This window comes from Sarcophilus harrisii, chromosome 5 (genome assembly GCF_902635505.1).
Source record: "Sarcophilus harrisii chromosome 5, mSarHar1.11, whole genome shotgun sequence".
NCBI lineage: Eukaryota > Metazoa > Chordata > Mammalia > Dasyuromorphia > Dasyuridae > Sarcophilus > Sarcophilus harrisii.
The window spans coordinates 48,771,095-48,791,563 of NC_045430.1; the positions used below are offsets into that span (position 1 = coordinate 48,771,095).

Genomic DNA, 20,469 nt, shown 5'->3' on the forward strand with positions numbered 1-20,469 from the left:
ATAAAATAGTATCTAGGCTTTTTTTTTTTCATCATAATTTTCGGGAAGTCCAATAATCCTCAGATTATCTCTCCTAGATCTATTTTCCAGATATGTTGTTTTTCAAAGTAGATATTTAACATTTTCCCTAATTTATCATTTTTTGGTTTTGCTTTACTGATTCTTGATGTCTCAATGAATTGTTCATTTCTGTTTGTTCAGTTCTGATTTTTAATGAGGGTTTTCTTCATTAGCTTTTTAAATTTCTTTTTATATATGTCCAATTGAGTTTTTAAATGAATTGTTTTGCTCTATGGAGTTTTTTTCCATTTCATTATTATTATTATTTTTTTTTTTTAGTGAGTTATTTTCTTTTTCCAATTCACAAATCCTACTTTCTTGGGAATGCTTTATCTTTTCCAATTCTCAAATCCTACTTTCCTGGGATTTCTTTATCTTTTCCAATTAACAAATTCTGTTTCCCTGCACTTCCTGAGAATTCTTTACCTTTTCCATTTCACATTTCAGGAAGTAGTTACTCTCTTGCATAGCTTCTCTTTCCTTTCCCCATTTTTCCTCTAGTTATCTTTTAAGATTCTTAATAGTCTCTTCTAGGAGAGCCTTTTGTGTTGGGGACCAACAATTATCTGGAGACTGTCTGCTATTAGTCCCCTCAGGGTTGAAAACCTGCTCTCTTTCTGTATAGAATCTATCAATCCTCCTTTTGATTGTTTTACTCATTTTTTTTAAGCCTGTAGGATCTGCCTTCAGGGTCAGGAGGTTATCAGCTTCCTCTACAGAGCAGTGATAGGTATATGGAAGGTAGCTGTCTTGCCAACTGTCTGCAAAGAGCTGCGGGGGTATGGGAGTGCTCTGGGAAAAATTTCCCCACTAAAAGTAACTAGGCCTGGGTTGAGCTGTGGAAGTGCCCTGCAAAGAACCCTGTTGTTCAGATTAGTGACTTCCCTGAGGCTAGAGGCTGAGTAGTGAAAGCATCACTAGCCCAAGCCCAAGCCAAAGCCCACAATGGGACTGTGAGTATTGGCAGTTGTCCAGGGAATAGTCCCACATGGACTAGAAGTGTCTCTGCCCCAGGAAGCACAGTTGTGCTGTGGAAGTTCTACTGCCTCAGGCCAAGCCCCCCACTCTGCAGATTAGAGGCTACCCTGGGCTGCACCCCCCTGCAGTGCAGATTAGTGACTACCCGCTAAAGCCTTGTGCTGCTGATTGCAGCTACACAGCTATGCTGTAGTCTGTGCTCAGTCACTTCTGGTTTTGGGTGGGTATAGCCAGATCTTGTTAGGTTCTGGCGTTTTTAGCGTACCTTTGGCTTTAATTTCTCTGCTGTTCTACTGTTTTACAAGTGGAGCAGAGCAATCAGCCTATGCCAGAGTCACTTCTATAGCTTTTCTAGCCACAGAGGCCATCCCTGCCTCTGGTCTGCTCAGGACTTTAGTCTCTCCTATCTCCCTGCCTGTGCTGATCTGCTCCAGCCCTTCAGGACAAACCTTTCCTGGCAGTCTTCCAGATTATCTTCCACTGGTAAGTTGTTGTACTTCTAATCTTCATGGGTTTTACCAGTCAAGCACTATTTTTAAGGATGAATTTAATAATTGGTCAGAGGGTTTGAGAGTTGCTTAGAAAGTCTCGTGTGCCTTCTCCGCCATCTTGGCTACACCCAAATACATTTACTGTAACATTCTCTCTATCCCTAATTTCCATTTACAGAACTAGAAGGAACCAATCTAGTCTTTGTTCCACTATGCTTTCTTCAGTTGTTTCATTACAATCACTCAGGTACTTTTGAAAATTTCTCAGTGTTAATGAACCTCAGTCTCAGTTTCATTTACAGCTTTCCAAACCCTAGTTCCTACCTATTTTTCCAGTCTACCTGGAAAATACTTCTAGGAAGTATTTCCAGACATGAGGCATACATGTTTTAATATGTATGTTTACATATAACTCTTCTAATTACTTAGGATGACTTAATTACTGAGAATCACTTACTTTTTTAGCTTTCTGATTTTTTTCTGTTTCCTAATCTCCAACCCTGGGTAAACAATGGGATTTGCTTTCTCTTTCTTTTAAATGTTGGAAAAAATCATGATGCTAATAGTGATTTAACTGTTACAAATTCATATAATTTAAGCTTATCATTTCTTTTATTTCACTAATTCCTTATTTCATCTTTGATGATTCCTTATCATTTATTCTTCCCATCTGTCCTAAATCTTCTTCATATTCAATCTTCTAAACCCATTCCTGCCCTCTGTTTTAAGCAGTAATAATTTTCTATTTCACTGATTCATTCCTTCCTTTACACTTCAGAATTCTGCATCTTCATGAATTTTTCTCTTTCCCTCTTGACTAAGAGGATAGCAGCTTTTATTTTTGCCTCCTCTGATCTTTTAATCTCTGCCCTTGATTCCATTCTTTTCATTTTCCACAGTGATCTTCATCCATCCTCCTGTCTTCTGAATCTTCAGCATCTTCCTCTGCAGTGTCTCCTTACTTGCTTAGATAACTTCTAACCTAAGACACAATGAAACCAAAAGCAAAGCCTCTTTGATCCTGATATCCCCTTTATCTCTCATACTGGATGTTCTTTTCATCTCTGAAATTTTCTTGAGTAATCTACTACTACTTCTTCTTCACCTAATCACACTCTGTAACCCTTTGCATTTTGGCTTCTTTTTAAGACCAACAATGATTATTTCACAAGTTAATTGAAAGGATCCCAATCCTTCATTCTCTTTTTTTTCCAGTATTTATCACATTTGATAACTTTGACCACTCACTTTTCAGTTTCTTTAACCTTTTGATTCTGTGACTGGCTTTGTAGTTCTCATCCCATTTCTATTATTACTTTTTGCCTACTTTCATAGGCACCAACCAAACTCTCTTTGAGTACAAAGGGAAGAAGAAGAGAAGAAGGAATGAATATTTATTATCATGTCTTTTAAGTGTCCAAGACTTTGTTGCTATCCACATTACAAATTATAATCTCATTTTATTCTCAGTATTGTTATAATCCCCATTTTATAGTTGAGAAAAATGAGGGAAAAAGAAGTGACCTGCCTAAAGTCACATAGCTGGTATCTGAGGCTGGATTTGAATTCAAGGTTTCCTTTCTCTGGGCATAGCCTTTGAACCCTTTGGGTCACCTATTTTCTGACCTAGTCTACTTTTGTAGACAATAGTGCCTCTTCCCAATTTTCTGTGGCTTTTCTGGACAGAAGGTCCTCGGGGTTCTAGCACAATAGATTAGACACCAGAATTTGAGTCAAGAAGACCTAATTTTCAGTCTGTATGAGAAACTTGGTTGCTGTTTGACAATGAGCAACTCATTTACCTTTCTGTGACACAGATGTGTTTCTCATTTGTAAAATGAATGGATTGAATTCATTGAACTCTATGGTCCTTTTTAGCTCTAAATTTTTGACCCTATTCACATTTTTGATGGGTTTTGTTGCTGTTAAGTGTCTGAGGTTATATTTGAACTCAGGTCCTCCTGACTCCAGAGACAGTGCTCTTTTTATTGTACCTTTGTCTATACTTTTGGCAAAATTCTAACCACACTATTCTGATATTAGCTTTACATGCACTTAAAGCATCTGATGACCTCTTCCAGAAAGCCTAATCCCCCAATTCCCAGAATAATACAGAAACAGGTGCCTCCATACTCTAATGGGCAAGATCCATTTTCCTTGAACTAACAAGTGAGGTGCTGACTGAGAGGAAAATACATATGTAAAAAGACCACTTTGGACTGAACAACTTTTTCCCCTTTGCCATGGTATTAGTCCCTTTTTATTATCAATAAAAATAATTTATTTTAAGTAGTTCCTCATCATGCAAGAAAGTAAGCTTCACATAGATGACTATATATAATTTCTGTGCCAGTCTTTTGAAGAAGGTAGTATATACAAAATTTATCACTGTTTTAAAACTGAGAAAATATGACTTAGAAAGAATTAGTGTGTTTTGCCAAAGGTCACATAACTAATAAGCAGAGCATTTCAGAACTAAACTGATCCTCTGAGTTGGAATACAGAGTTGTTGGATTGTTTTTTTCTCTATATGTCATAATTAACATTGGGATAAATATTAAAGGTACACTGTAAAAGCATCAATGAATATGTGGAAGCAAATTTTTTTTAAAAGAGAGAGAAAGAGCTGGGGTTTGGATGTTGTATTGTAAACATGAGATCCTGGGAATCATATTTCTGCAAATAGCAATACCCTTGGGAATGAAATGGAGAAGTATGGGATAAATATTAGTATAACCAAGTGAATTTAGAATTCAGAATGCTTAGACTGAAAGAATAATGGTCAAGAAGGCGTTCTGATGGAGTGTCCCACAGCTGTGTCTTTAATCCTGTTCTCTTCAACATTTTTATTAATGACAGATGAAAACAAAGATAGCATATTTATTATGTTTCAGATGTTGTAAAACTTGGGAGTAATATCTAAGGCATTGGGTAATAGGATACCAAAAAAATTTCAGCAGGATAGAATGATAGATAGAATAATGAACTCATCTACTGAGATGAAATTTAAGAGGGATAAATATAAAATCCTCTACTTAGGTTCAAGTAACAATTAATCAAGTACAAACCAAAGGAGAAATAACAAGACAGCAATTTTCCTGGAAAAAATACAAGTGTCTAAGAAACAAGCTTAAAGTGTTTTAATGGGATGACACTACAGCCAAAAAATACAAATATCATTTTATTTAGACTTCCTTAGTAGAAAAGTAGAAAATCTAGGTGGATTGAGGTCACACACACACACCCCACCACCATCATCATCAACTTTTGCTTGACCAATCAATCAGTCAATATTCTGTTCATGGTGTAATGAGACTTTCTAGAAAGGATAGAAACAACAAACCAAAAAGTCCAGAGAAGAATGGCCACAAAGATGGGAGATTAGGAGATCTTGTGATAAATGAATCTCCTGCCTAGAGGTGATTAATTAGAAAAGGAGAAAAGTTAGGGAACTATAAGGGCCCTCCTTAGATATTGGTATCAATTGTTGTTCTTGTCCCTAGGGAAAAGAATTAGGAACATTGAATGAAAATCTATAAGAAACAAATTTAGATTCAGTTTAAGGGGAAACTTCTCAATAATTAGAATTGGTCAGAGATAGAATGAGCCACTTCTTGAGGTAGTCTATACTTCTAAGCAAAATTTTCAATAGCTACTTGTTAGATATTGCAGAGCTGCCTGTTAAAATACAGGTATACTCAGTGACCTCTGAGATTTTTCTAATGCTGAGAGTCATCAATGAGTAATGGAAATGAATCTAGAATAGAAAATTTGGTTTAAATATCATTTCATGAGTCTGTTACACAGAATGTCATTTTCTTGTACCTTTCTCATGCTGCTACCCCTGCCATAAATATATGGGCTGGGGTCCTCAGCCTCCTGTTACATTCATGACTCCCTTTCTCCAATGAAACTGAATCTATTCTTATTCTTATCCTCTTCCCTCTTAAGTTGAGCTGCTAATAAATTTATATTAAAATATTTAAGATGGATCATGTCATGTATCTTTTTGATGCCATATACATTATAGTGCCTTCATCCAAGGGAGTGATTAATTGTATACTTTTTGGCACTGTGGCAAGCCACTGAGTATAATATTTTTAGGTAGCGTATACTTTTAAGGAATTCCCTTCAGATTTTAAGGAAATTTAGAAATGAAGGAAGCCTTTAAAGGTCTTTTAATCTATCTCCATCATTATATTCATAAGGAAACTGGGGCCCAAAGCTAGTACTTGACATGGCCATAATCATCTGAGAAGAAACTGGAAGATCTGGGATACCATATTGCCTCCTTATGTAGGTAAACTATGCATGTCCCTTCTGAACAAGGAACAAGAACTAGTCCACTGTTCACAAAGACAAAGTCTCTTCCCACCCAGCAAATTAGATTAGGCTTATGACCCTTTGTTGCAGTTAAAAGAAGTTGAGAAGAAGAGAAGATTTAGTGAGGAAGAAGGCATATGTTCACTCTCTTCTAATATCTGGAAAGAAAAATCAGATTTCTGCTTGACTCCAGAGATAAAAAGTAGCAAGAATTTACAGGGAGACAAATCACATTTTAATATAACAGGAGAGATTTTTCTTTTTCTTTTTCTTTTCTTTTTTTTTTTGCCACTAGAGTTTTCAAACCATGAAATTGGTTACCAGATGTAATAATGAGATTCCAATTACTAAATGTCTTCAAGAAAAAAATGAGTGTTCATTGAATGAATGAATGAAAAGTATTAATTCCTTATGATGTGTCAAGCCAATGATTCAGCTAAAGAGTTGAGGATAAAAAGTAGAAAAGTAGTTTGGCTCCTGCTCTCAAGGAGCTCCCACTCTCAATGGAGGAAAATAACAAATGGAAAAGAATTCATTTCCATGCACAGTACATGGAAAGGTCCAGTAGTACTTAAACTGCATCAACACATCAGATAATACTGAACACTGCCCAAAGACTGAGAGCTATAGAAGGACAGTGAGAACCAACGGACTTTACTATGCCAAGGTAAGACAAAGAATAATGGAATGGAATTCTCCATTCTCTGGTTCTCCATTCTCCTGCAAATATTGTAATTTATGTCTCCTCTTTCATCCAAGTAGTATAAGCCATATCACTTTTCCTCCCCCATTGCCCTCTTAGAAGTGCAGAAAATATTCCTGTTTTAGGTAGAAACATGAATGCAGATGATATCTAAAGATCTCTTTCCAAAGGCTTGAATTGCTGTAATACTCCACAGCAAACACCTTAAAAAGTGAGTTCTTGGATTTTACCCAGTTGCAAACAATAAACTCTCTTAGGGTAGGAATCATGCCCACCCTGTTGGTCCAGAGCCATGACTTCCCATGAAGCCCATGGCAAGCTTCCTTGCTATAGTGAACTGAATCATGGCCCAGTGCAGCTGAACAGATTCCCTGTGGTTTTTCATTATCTAAAACTGTGCCTCCCTTAGTCTGTATGGAGAATTGGGCTGTATGAGGCTAACAGAGAACAACATCAATCCATTTGGTAACACTAAGAGGAAGTTTGATGGGGTATAGAACATTTCTATTACAAAAGCTTAGTGCATTTTACCAGTTTCTTGATTATTGCCTATTTCCAATTAAATTAACCAGTTTTAAACTTCTACTGCCTACTATAACATGAGGCTTTACAAGTGAAATAAGCACACATGTGATAGCTTACTGAGACGTTGTTCTTAGCTTCCTGTATGAAAATGAGTTTCTTTATGTGTTAAAGTTAAACAAAATCCTGTTCATATGTTTTTACATCTGTTCAGGATTTTGTTAGCTTGTAGTCTTGAGGGCTGGAAATAGTAATAAAACTATTTTTAACTTTTTCCCTTATGAGAGATTTTTGTTAAGTATTTTAAATAAAGATTGGAACAGGAGAAATGCATAATTATATTGCTGATGACATATTGCTGGCCAGTACTGTGGAATAGTTGAATCTGTCTTCAGGGATCCTCTTTTTCCCACCTACCACCTCCAATACAATTGCAGTATTCTCTAACACCATGCCTTCAATTTAGGAAAACCTGCCCTCTGCATATTATCTTATTAAAAGCACCTGCAAAATTAACTCATGCTAAACTTTGAACTCTTCCCTCTGCCATGTTTAAGTTTTAAAGAACATCTGAAAATCCTTCAGCCTGAAAGAGTGGAGTTTCATTGTGTTACATTAGGAAGATTGATGAATCTGTTAACATAGAGGTACAAACGCCTGCTTTTATCACCATGTTTGTGACTCTAGAGCAACTACTTAAAGATCATACCACCCACATCCACCACCTCCCTACCACTCTAAGACCAGTGGGGGGGGGGGAAGGGATCTTTAAAGCATTTAGAAAATAATCAGATCATAGATTTAGAATTGGAAGAAACTTTAGATAAATCTAGTGTCATTTTCTTAATTTATAGGTGAGGAAATATAGACCAGAAAATTTCACTTATTTGCCAAGGTTATGTGTAGTGGCAGAGTTAGGATTTAGTATTGAAGATGATGATGAGAAGGTAACTGATATTTATATAATATCTACTATGTGCAAGGTATTGTGCTAAGCACTTTACATATCTTCTCTCATTTGGACCTCATTAAAATATTGGGATATATGGGCTATTATTATTTCCATTTTATAGCTGAGCTAACTGAGGTAAACAAATTAAATGACTTGCCTAGGTTCATACAACTAGTTAATATCTGAAGCAGAATTTGAATCCAGCACTTCCCAAATCCAGGCCCAGCTCTTTTTTTTTTCACCATGCCACTGGATTTCAACTCAGATGCTCTGAGTCTAATGGACATTCTACTTTTTCACCCTACCACATCAATCAAAACTTTGAATAAGTGACTTCTCTAAATCTTGTAGTTAAAATTTATGAGGATTTCAGGTCTTAACAAAAGGTTGGTGAAACAAATATCTAAATCTCTCCAATTGCATTATGTAAAGCCACCTATTCTTCTTTGATTAGTCTTCAAATATTTACTGAACAACTACCAGGCCCTTAGTTTTTGTTAGGAGCTCTAAAAGAGAAAACACATAGTTGATTCAAAGGCCATTTGCATATGAAGTTAAAAAGAATAAACTTAAACCAGCCTATAAAGGGCAGGAACTCTGGAGAAATATACTTAACGCTCAGTATGATTGATTTAATCCTACAACAAAGAGTTAACTCAGTGGAATTGATAAGACAATAGTTATCTAGTTTACCATGGTGATTAATAGTTCTCTAGTTCAGTATGATTGATTTAATCTTAAAACAAGGTGTTAACTCAGTGGAATTAAGAAAATAATTCTCTAGATTACATGTACTTAGTATTTAGTATGACACCCATGATGATATACTTATAATAGAGGATATAAGAGCTAAGAGATTTGGGAAGAGAGACAGACTGGAAGATAAAGATCCTCATATTGGCTATGCTGTCTCCTTCACTTCTCCACTAAGATGAGAGAGATTCCATCATGGACCAGCCTCTGGTAGCTCTCTTGCCTCCTGCATTTCCTCCACTGAAACTAAGACCCATTTGGGAGGGCCTCCAGAAAGCTAGCCAGGCCCTAGGCGAAGGAGACAGACTGTGAAGGAGATAATAAAGACTTTGGACTTTATCCCTGACTATTCTCTTGGTGATTATTTTGCTGAGACCAAGGCTGGTCCTGAGATGACCTCCAGAAAGCTAATCAATAAGAATTAACTAAGTGCCTAATTATTCCAGCTCTGTTATTCCTATGGAAAGTTAGATCATGAATCTTAGCATCCCCATAAGTAATCCAATTCCATGTTCATGTACTCTGAAATTTCTTTATCTTATCATAATTTATTATCTTTCCACCACTCCCTAAGTCTTATGCTTCCTAAACCTTCTATTCTTCATTATTGTGTCCTCCAATCCTGTTGCTTCTCAGCATCTTCCCAGGCCATCAAACCTTTTCTGGGTACAATGTCCTTATTTCCAACTCTTGATCAACTTTATCCTATCTCCTATTCCCCAAAATCACATGCTCCCTTGTTATATATTGCCCATCTCCATTACTGTACTAATACTGCCATCCACCTCCTTTACATGAGCACAACTAAACAAAACTAGAAGAAATCATGAAACCATGTTAAGGGGGAAGAGGGTCCATGAAATATTTATGCTATCTCTTCTGGACTCTCACAAGGGAATCCTTGATTTCTCAAAGGAGTCCTTGTTTCATTCAATACAATAGCTGTTCTAGACCAGAGCTTCTTAAACTTTTCCCACTTGTGACCCCTTTATGCCATCAAAATTTTTATGCCATCAAAATTTTTACATGATCTCAGCTATATAAAATTGGTATACAAATCAAACATTTACTGATAATAATTCATAATTTTTGATACCCACATTTAGCTATGTCATTTAATAATCTGTAAGGATTACAAATCCTACAAGGAACTGAACACCTTGCCTTACATTTCACCTAAAAAATGGAAGTCCATATGCCAAATGCTTTCTCCCCCCCCCCATTTTCATTTCTCATCCTTCTGACATCTTACTCTTCTATCCTTTTCTTCTCTTACCTCATAATGTAAAGGAAACATTTTCCTTGCTTGGACCAACCCCTTTACATGGACCCTTGTTCAGATTCCCTACTGTCTTTTCCATTAGATTGCTCAATGTATCATCCCCATACTCTCTTTCCTAGTTTCTTTCCTGTTGCTTACAAACACAATCCAGTCTTTTCCGTTATTTTAAAAAAACAAACAAACAAACAAAAACCCAATAGACTCTACCATCTCTACTAGCTATCATTTTATATCTCTCCTCCTAGTCTTAGGTAAATTCCTTGAAAAAGCCACCTGAGTTGCCTACTTCTACTTTATCTCTTCTCAATCTCTTAAAAATTGTACTTTCTGGCTGTAAGACCAATGCAAAGTAGGTACATTCTCTTCCTCTCTTCTGCTATGGTTTTAAACAAGTTGATTTTTGATCCCATCATTCAAAGGAGATTGTTCTCTTTGAAAGTTACTGGGGATTTCTTATCTCTCTCTATCTCTCTTTAAATTAATTGATGATTTATTTTTAATACACATTGCTTTATGAATCATGTTGTGAGAAAAAAAATCAGAACTAAAAGGGAAAACCATGGGAGAGGGGGGGAAAACAGAATAAAGAAGTGAACATAGCATGTATTGATTTTCATTCAATTTCCATAGTTCTTTTTCTAGATACAGATGACATTTTCTATCCAAAATCAATTAGGAGTGCCTTGGATCACTGAATCACTAAGAAGAACCAACTTTTGATAGTTGATGATTACATATTCTTGCTGTCACTATATACAATGTATTCCTGGTTCTACTTGTTTCACTCAGCATCACTTCATGTAAATCTTTTCAGGCCTTTCTATAATCAATTTGCTCATCATTTTTCTATAGAATAATAATATTCTATTACATTCATATATCACAACTTTTTCAGTCATTCCCCAGTTGATAGGTATTTACTCATTTTCCAATTCTTTGTTACTACAAAAAGAGCTGCTACAGGCATTTTTGCTTACTCAAACCTACTCTGCTCTTTCTCTATTTCATTCATATAGTTAGAGATATAAAATTTCCCCTAAGAATTGCTTTGGCTGTGCCACTTCGATTTTGGCTTGTCTCATTATTGTAATTTTCTTGGATGAAATTAGGTATTGTTTCTGTGATCTGTTGCTTGACTCACTCATTCTTTACAATTAGATTATTTAATTTCCAATTGGTTTTTAGTCTATCTTTCCCCAGTCCTTTATTGAATATAATTTTTATTGCATTGTGGTCTGAAATAGGAAGCATTTAGCATTTCTGATTTTTTGCATTGTGAGATTTTTATGCCATAATACATGGTAACTTTTTATGTAGGTGTCATATACTGCTGAGAAAAAATTCCTTTCTGGCTCTATTCAGTTTTCTCCAAAGGTCTATCATATGTAGGTTTTCTAGGACCCTATTAACCTCTCTAGTTTCTTTCGTGTTTATTTTGTGATTAGATTTGCCTGGTTTTGAGAGGGGAAGATTGAAAACTAGAATAGTTTTGCTCTCTATTTCTTTCTGTGATTGGCTTAATATATTCTCTAGCAATTTGTATGGTCTACCACTTGATGCATATATTGATAAAGGATACCAATCAAGATGTACTTTCCTTTATTATCTCTTTTAATTAGATCTATTTTTATTTTTGCTTTATCTGAGATCAGAATTGCTACCCCTGTTTGTTTGGTTTTTTTTTTAACATCATCTGAAACATAATAAATTATTTTCCAAACTTTTACGTTTACTCTGAACGTGTCTCTCTGTGTCAAATGTGTTTCTTTTAAACAACATATTGTAGGATTCTGTTCACTTTGCTATTCACTTCTGGGATTTTGTTTGTTTGTTTTACATTCACACATGATTACTAACTTTATATTCCCACCATCCATCCTATTTTCTCCCTAGCACATACTTTTGTTCTCTCCGCATCCTGTCTTTAGTAGTGATTGCGTTTTTTTTTTGACCCATTCCTTACATTACCTTATCTTCTATTACCCCTACAATCTGATGAGTATAAAGTAGTATTTCTAGGTTGTTTTAATTTGCATTTCTTTACTCAATAATGATTTAGAATATTTGATTTCTTCATCAGAAAACTGATTATTCATATCCCTTAATGATTTATCAAGTGGAGAATGACTCACATTATTATAAATTTGACAAAGTTCTTTATATATTTGAGATAGGATACCTTTATCTGAGAAACTATGAATTCCTCCCTCCCAAATATTCTGTTTTCTTTCTAAAGTTGGCTACATTTGTTTTATTTGTAGATAATCTTTTTAATTTAATGTAATTGAAATTATCCCCATTATTAATTCATTTAGTTATCAATGAACATTGTTATTAAACAGCCTATAAACTGATGCTCAGTTTCTTTGGGTAGTTAATTCTTGGTTAATGCTATTCCAGAGGAATATGTCTCTGCTCCTTTATTGTAGAAGCTGCCAGATCCTGGAAAATTCTGATTGTTGCTTCTTGATATTTGGCAGATTGCAGTATTTTTCCCTTGAGATTATAGTTTTGGAGTTTTACAATAATGTTCCTTGGGATTTTCCTTGTAGGATGTCTTTCTGAAGGTAATCAATGGAGTATTTACCCCTCTGTTTCTTTTGTAGAATGCTATCCAGGCTTTTTTGGTCATGGCATTCAGGTAGACTATGATTTTTAACTTGTCTCTTCTGGATCTATTTTCCAGGTCAGCTATTTTTCCAATCAGCTATTTTACATTTTACTTTTTTTTTTTCATTCTTTTTAGTTTGTTTGGCTGATTCTTTGTGTCTCATAGAGTCATTTGCTTCTATTGCCCTGTTCTAGTTTTTAATGTATGATTTTCTTCAGTTAACATTTGTCTCTCTTTTTCCATTTGGTTAATTCTACTTTTGGAAGTGTTATTTTCTTCAATTTTTTTTTTGCATTTGTCTATTTTTATATCTTAAGGTATTGCTTTCCATTTTCAAGCTGGTGATTCTCTCTTGCATACATCTCATTTTTTCTTTTACCTCTCTTATTTGTCTTTTAAAGTCTTTTATGAGCATTTCCAGAAGCCTCTTTGGATTTGGGACCAATTCATATCACTCCGAGATTTCTTCTATGGATATTTTGTCATCCTCTGAGTTAGTGTTTTGATCTTCCCTGTTGCCATAGTAGCTATCTATGGTCAACGTTCTCTTTTGTTTCTAGCTCATTTTCTTTCCTTTTCTTTTGGTATTTCCTCTTTTTTTACTTTGACATTTGAGCTCTGCTCCTGGGGTAAAGGAGGTGCTGTCTCATCCTTCTGGTGCAGCTCTGATCCTTGGCTTTGAGCACATGGGCCCCTTGTGTTTGCAGGGGTTGTTTTGCCTGTTTTTTTTCCCCCAGAAAACAGCCTGATTTCCCAGAATTTTCCTTATGAGCAGGGACTGGAGACTGCCCTACTGACTTGCTCCACTACTGAACCAGACAGAGGGTCTCGATTGCTGATCTGCTGTGATAAAGACCCTTTCCCTGGCTTTCCCAAACTGAGTTGGACTGAACACCCCTATCTCCCTAGTGAGAATGATCTTTCTTGAAGTTTTTCTTGAGCTGGAGAATGTTTTCATTCCATTAGATTCTGTTCAGGGACTTGGTTTCATATGGTTTTCCTCTTTTTAAATTTATTTATTCTGAACTCTAGAAATAATATAAACATTTCCATAATATAGTAGAATAGAAATAAATGATTGCACATGAAACTACAAATACAACATACTATTTCTTTTAAATAAATAATAATTTTTTGAGGTAATATTTTTTCTTCTTTCTCTTTTGCCCTAGAGATGGCTACCATTAGATACAAATACGTATATGTGTCTGTGTACACACAAGCAGGAAAAATCATTCTAGACATATTTCTATTCATTAGTTCTTTCTCTAGAAGCAGATAGTGTCTTCCTTCATGAAATTTTTGTAATTAACTTTGGTAATTATAATAGTCAAAATGGCTCAACCACTCAAAATCATTTTAAAAATAATATTGCCGTTATTTTGTACTGTATCCTCTTCTTTCTGTTTATTTCACTCTATTTTGTGCAAGTCTATACATTTTTTCTAAGGTCATTGAGTCCATTGTCTTTTATAGCACAGTAGTATTCCATCATAATCATATATCAAAACTTATTTAGATATTCCCCAATTGGCAAGCATCCCTGCAATTTCCAGTTTTTTGCCACCACAAAGAAAATTGTTGTAAATATTTTAGAAGATATTAGTTCTTTTCTTTTTTCCCTTATCATCTAGGAAACAGGAGTGATATTGCCGGATCAAAAGATATAGGCTGTTTAATAATAATATTAATTAATAACAAAATGAATTAAATAATAATGTGGACAATTTCAATCACATTAAATTTAAAAAGTTATCTACAAATAAAACAAATATAGCCAAATTTAGAAAGAAAGAACAACATTTGGGAGAGGAGATTCATAGTTTTTCAGCTAAAGATATCCTATCTCAAGTATATAAAGAACTTTGTCAAATTTATAATAATGTGAGTCATTTTCCACTTGATAAATCATTAAGGGATATGAACAATCAGTTTTCCAATGAAGAAATCAAATATATTTATAATCATATAACAATATTCTAAATCATTATTGATTAGAGAAATGCAAATTAAAACAATTTTGAGATACTACTTTATACTCACGAGATTGGCTAAGACAATTGAAGGGGAAAAAAACAAAATGTTGGAGGTGATGTGGAAAAATTGGGACACTCATTCACTATTGGTGGAACTGAGAACTGAGATTTTGGAGAACAATCTGTAATTATGCCCAAAGTATTATTAAACTGCTTGCGCCTCCCTTTCACCCAGTGATTTCTTAATTGCCAAATCTAACAGTACTTTCTCAAATCTCATCCATCTTGGCCTTTCTGCATCTTTTGACAACAAGCATTATCCTTCCTCCCTCATTTCCCCCAGAAGCTTTTTCTTGAATTTATTTTCATAATACTTTTTTCCTCCTACCTGTCTAACTCACCATTCACTTTATGTATGGATCTTCATCCACATAATGACATTATGAATGTCCCTCAAAGCTCTCCCATGGATCCTCCTGTTTATATTCTCTCACTTGGTAATCTGATCCCCTTCTATGAAATTAATCATCTTTTATATGCAGATGATTCATAGATTTATATATTTATCCCTGGTTTCTGGCCTGAGCTCCAGTTCTATGTTGCCCAGTCTGTTGGACATTTTTAATTTAAATGTTCTACTGGCATTTCAAACTCAATTTGTCCAAAACAGAGGTCATTATCTTTCCCCCCCAAAAAAAATCCTTCTTAATTTCCCTATTACTGTCCTGAGTAAAGCTAAAACACATTTTAAAGACTAAGTATCTCTGTAAATGTCAGACTGCCTTTCAAAAAATACTTTTTCCAATTATATGTAAACAATTTTAATATTCTTTTTTTTTTTTTTATAAAATTTTGTTTCAGATTTCCTTCTTCCCTTACCACCTCATTGAGACATCAAGCAATGTGATGTATTTTAAGTACAGTTTTGTGAAACATATTTCCATATAGTCATGTTATAAAAGAAAACACAGATCCACTCCCCCCCCAAAAAAAAAGAAATAAGAAAAGTATGCTTTTCTCTGCATTCAAATTTGATCAATTTTGAGACAGATAGCATTTGTCATCATAAGGCCTTCAGAATTTTCTTAAATCATTGTGTTTCTGAGAATAGCTAAGTCAGCGTACCTTCTTTAAATGCATTCTACTTCCAATTTTCTTCAGTCACTCACTTGTTATTCAGTGAAAAACTCTTTTGACTATAAACATTTAATGTATTTAAACTTATTTGCTAGGAACTGGGAGAGAGAATTTGTTTTTCCAAATTTTTGAACAAACTTTGTACTTATGGAACTTATAGTTAGCAGGAGGATGAGCCACAACTATAATGGTATTATAGAAGTAGTAACTGTAAGGTTTGACAACTGAGTAGGAGCAGGTCTAAAACAGGATGGATCATTTGCTGGTAACAAATTATATTGAATGTAGTAGATGATAATTAAATAATTGTCAAATTGAATTATCCATACTTAGTCAAGTGTCTCTATTTACTAAGCATATGTATTCCTTTGCAAGTGCATTGGTGTCAGATTCAAACTCAAAAATCCCGTTATCGATTACATGCTATAGTGTGCTAGATTGACACTGGAAATACAGAAATAATATAAAACACAAAATATTGTCAGACATATTCCTTGTCTTCAATGACCTCAAGTTTTAGTTAAAAGATATGAGATATGGATATGTGTAAGTAATTTTTAAAGAAAATCACCAGATTCATGGGGCTCACTTGGCATTTCCAAAACAATTAATTAATACTAGTGTAGAGGGAAAAGACAAAAAGTAGTCATAGACATTACTCTCATGAGTGGGCTTACTTATATTGCTCTCTGAAGTCAAAAGTAAGCTATAAACATTTAAAATGGCCATTGGGAGGTAGGTAAAAACAAATCATTGTAACCTTTAATAAAAATTACATAATTACTGCCAAATGACCAAAAAAAAATCCTTAAATATGCTGAGTATAGAATTGGTCCTTAGTTTCCATATTTTCATACTCACTAAAGTTCATTGTACAATGAATGAAGTAGGTATTTAATAAATGTTTATTTAGTAAATGAGTGACTTCAGTCCATAACCGAAAGCACTGAAATTAAAAACTAAAGCAAGAGGGAGAGAAGAACAAAATAGATATTAGATAGATCTATAGGATGACTATAGTTTAAATGATTGACTAGATCCTGCAGGTAAAAGAATTCTATATTCTAAACCCTTACACATAAATTAAATGATAGTATTAGATCAGTTTGATATAGGAATAGAAAAAATTGATAATGTAAAATATTATTTGTCCCATCTTTTAAAAATTCATTGGGTTTTGACAGTGAAGCAGTGTGGGAGATTATGTAAAAATAGATGAGCTTTAGTAAATTAGACTGTTTCAACTGTATTTGTTTTAAAATAATTATAGTTTCCTCATTTTCTCAGCTAACTTAACAATACTTCACTAGAGTGTTAAGTTAATCAGTTTATAATAATATGAATAATAAAGATAATAAAGGAAAAAATAAAGAGTGATATCAGTGAAGTGTTTTTAAAAGTGGGACACAGAAAGGAAAAGAAGGAGGTCTAGACGGCAACATACAGGTGAGAGCTTTGGAATGTTGGATATATTATATACTAAAAAAAGAATATAATGCTTATTTTTGTTTTCTGTAAGTTGAAATGCTACTATTTGTTGATATTTATCAAGGTCAGAATGCCAAGTTTGTTAATATTAAAATTCATAATAAAATTAGCTAGTCCACTGATAGTAAACTTCTCTAGAAATATATGTGGGCATATGTATGTGTATATATATATATATATAATTACAATGTATGTATACATGTTTATATGACATATTGATATTATATATGTAATTAATAACAGTCATATTAAACATATAAGCATATGTTTAATGTATAATTACAACTTTTTATATATGTGTGTATGTGAGCATGTATGTTACAGTTAGGTGGCACAATGGATGAAGTGCATGGCCTGTTGGAGTCAGGAAGAGTCATTTTATTGAGTTCAAATTCAGCCTCAGATATTTATTATGGATGATCCTGGGCAAGTTACTTAATCCTGTTTGTCACAATTTCCTTTTTTTGTAAAATGAACTGGAGAAGGAAATGTCAAAACACTCTATAATCTTGATCAAGAAAAACCCCAAATGGAGACATGAAGAATTAGATATGACTGAAAAATAATTGAGCCACAATACATATGTAACCATATGTTTAGTTGTTTTTTTTGTTTGTTTTCTTGGTTTTGTTTGTTTTTTCCATCTATCCAAGTCAGAGTGTCAGGAGTAATTTATTTAACCTCTTTTTCTTAAAAAAAAAATGATTCTAACCCTTATTTTATAGATGAGAAACACAGAGAAATCAGTCATCAAGTCAGTCAGCAAACATTTATTGAGGGCTATTGTGTCCTGCACCGTGTCAAAGATGGAACGTATTCTCAAGTAGCTCACAGTTTAAGTGTGGGAGATTCATTTATATAACTATGTAGAAATAAGATGTGTAGTATGAATTGGAAATAATCATCAGAGGGAAGGTATTGAGGAGTTTGTAAATAAGAGGAATAGGTAAAGTAATATTGGAAGGGGAGGCTATAAGTAAAACTATGAAGACCTTTTTTGTCTTGGGAATGGCTTAAACTGCATTTTGAAAGAAGCTAAGAATTCTAAGAGGCAGAGGCAAGGAGGGAGCTTATTGCATTGGAGGAGGACTCATCTATTTAAAACTCAGCTACTCATATCTATTTAATTAAACTTTATGGTTTATGTAGGTTTGGGCATGATAGTAAATAGGATGTTTATTATTTAAAGATGCACCAGACAAATTTCTGTTTATCAAGACATCTCAAAAGTTAAATACCATGTGGTGCTTAAAGCTTTGGGACTTCAAAAACCAAACCCCTAGCAGTCAAGCATGAATGATGAAGGGAGTATAAGAGGATCCATTAGTAACATGACCACCGGTTCTGTTCACTGTGTACCTACAGAGTGTGGAAGGGGAACATCATGAGAAGGCAGTGGAACTGCTCAAAGCAGCTAAAGAAAGTGTCAAACTGGTGGTCCGCTACACACCCAAAGTGCTAGAAGAGATGGAGGCTCGCTTTGAGAAGCTCCGGACTGCTAGGCGCCGACAGCAACAGCAGCTGCTGATTCAGCAGCAACAGCAACAGCAGCAGCAGCAGCAGACACAGCAAAACCACATGTCCTAGGTGAGCACCATCTTGGCTTCCTAGGCAAAGAAGGACTTCTGGTACAGGATAATAAACTGCATGGTTAGAAGGGGAAAATTCTCACTTAAGTAAATGAACATTTGTTTGTTTATTTGTGCATTCAGCTCATCTCTCAACATGTGTGTGCTACCTTCTGATAGAACATTAGTCTATAACATTTTTTTAATTGCTTTATTCAACAAGCATTTTTAAGCTCTGGTTCTTTATTGATACTGAGAAATCCATAGGGAGGAAACTCCATCTAGTTGCATAGTTGAAAATTCTTAGAGCAGTGTTTCTCAAACTTTTGTTTTCAGTATCTTTATCCTATTAAAAATTATTGAGGATCTCTCCAAAGCGTTTTTTGTTTATCTGGATTATATTTATAGACATTTACCATATTGGAAATAAAAACTATTTTTGAATTTGTAGATCCTCTAAAAGGGTTTCAGAGATCCCCAGGATTCTCCAGAGCATACTTTGAGAACCACTGCCTTAGAGAATTGCCTAGAATACTTAGAGACTTGGTGACAGAGCCAGGAAATGTTGGGGAAATGTCATACTGACTTCGAGACCTAACAGTGCTTTTCAGGTACCCAGGATAGAAAAAAAAAAAAAAAAACCATCTCTCGAGGAATGAACATTCTATGGAGTAGGAAGCATAATGCAAAAATAAGTCAACATACACAAAACCCTCACCTTGATGGGGTCAGAAAAGGGGGCACCAATAGCTCCATAAAAGGGAGGATTAGGAGAAGCATTGCTCTAAGTGGCTATTTGTGTATCCTTTGGTAAAGCAGTGCTCCAATGAGGAAAAAATACAATGACAACTCCTAATTGACCTTCAGAGTCAATGCTGTGGCTCCATCTCATTGTGTGCTTTGGGTATAGAAGAAAAATAATAACAACTAGCATTTATATAAATTTTTGAGTCTTTACAAAGCATTTGATATAGGTAATCTCACTTGATTTTGTAACAATCCAACAAGGGAAGTGCTATTATCATCCCCATTTTAAAAACAAAAAATCTAAGGCTCAGAGATAGATTATTAATTGCCCAAGATCTCATAGCTAGTTTCTGAGGCAAGATTTGAATTCAGTTCAGCACTCTGTCTTCTGTGTCCCTTAGAGCTGAATCCTATTTTAATGGGTTCTAAAATGATTCTGCCTTGAAACAAGAATATTAGAGCCATTGTGGCCCAAGGGGTAAGAATATATTGACAGCCAGAAGGTTCATGCTGACTGCTGACTATCTTTTCATTTAAAAACTGAAATGGAGACCCAGAGAGACTGAGTTTTTCTAGATCACATAGAATATAACAGTAATGGAACTTGAACCCAGATCTTATAATTTTAAATAGAGTACTCATTAGCTTTGAATCAGGAAAACCTGAGATAAAATTCTGTATCTGATCCATCTAGGCTGTATTGCAAATCCTTTATATAAATCCCTTGGGAAACAGGAGTTTCTAGAAGGAAAAAAGAGAAAAGAAGAAAAGGAAAGGAAGAGGAAAGGAAGAAGAAGAGAGGAGGGGAGAGGGAAAGAAAGAGGAAAGGGAAAAGGAAGGGAAGAAAAGGAAAAAAAGGAAAGAAAAAAATGGAAAAG

General features: G+C 34.6%; 1 protein-coding gene across 4 annotated transcripts in view; it reads left to right on the forward strand.

The window, feature by feature from the left end:
* Positions 1-20,469, forward strand: part of LIN7A (lin-7 homolog A, crumbs cell polarity complex component) — a 195,395-nt gene that overhangs the window by 154,089 nt on the left and 20,837 nt on the right. For all 4 annotated transcript variants that reach the window (XM_031939636.1, XM_031939635.1, XM_031939638.1 and 1 more), the window contains one exon: positions 18,642-18,863. In XM_031939636.1, coding sequence (XP_031795496.1) covers positions 18,642-18,863 — 222 coding nt within the window. The remainder of the gene's footprint in view (positions 1-18,641; positions 18,864-20,469) is intronic.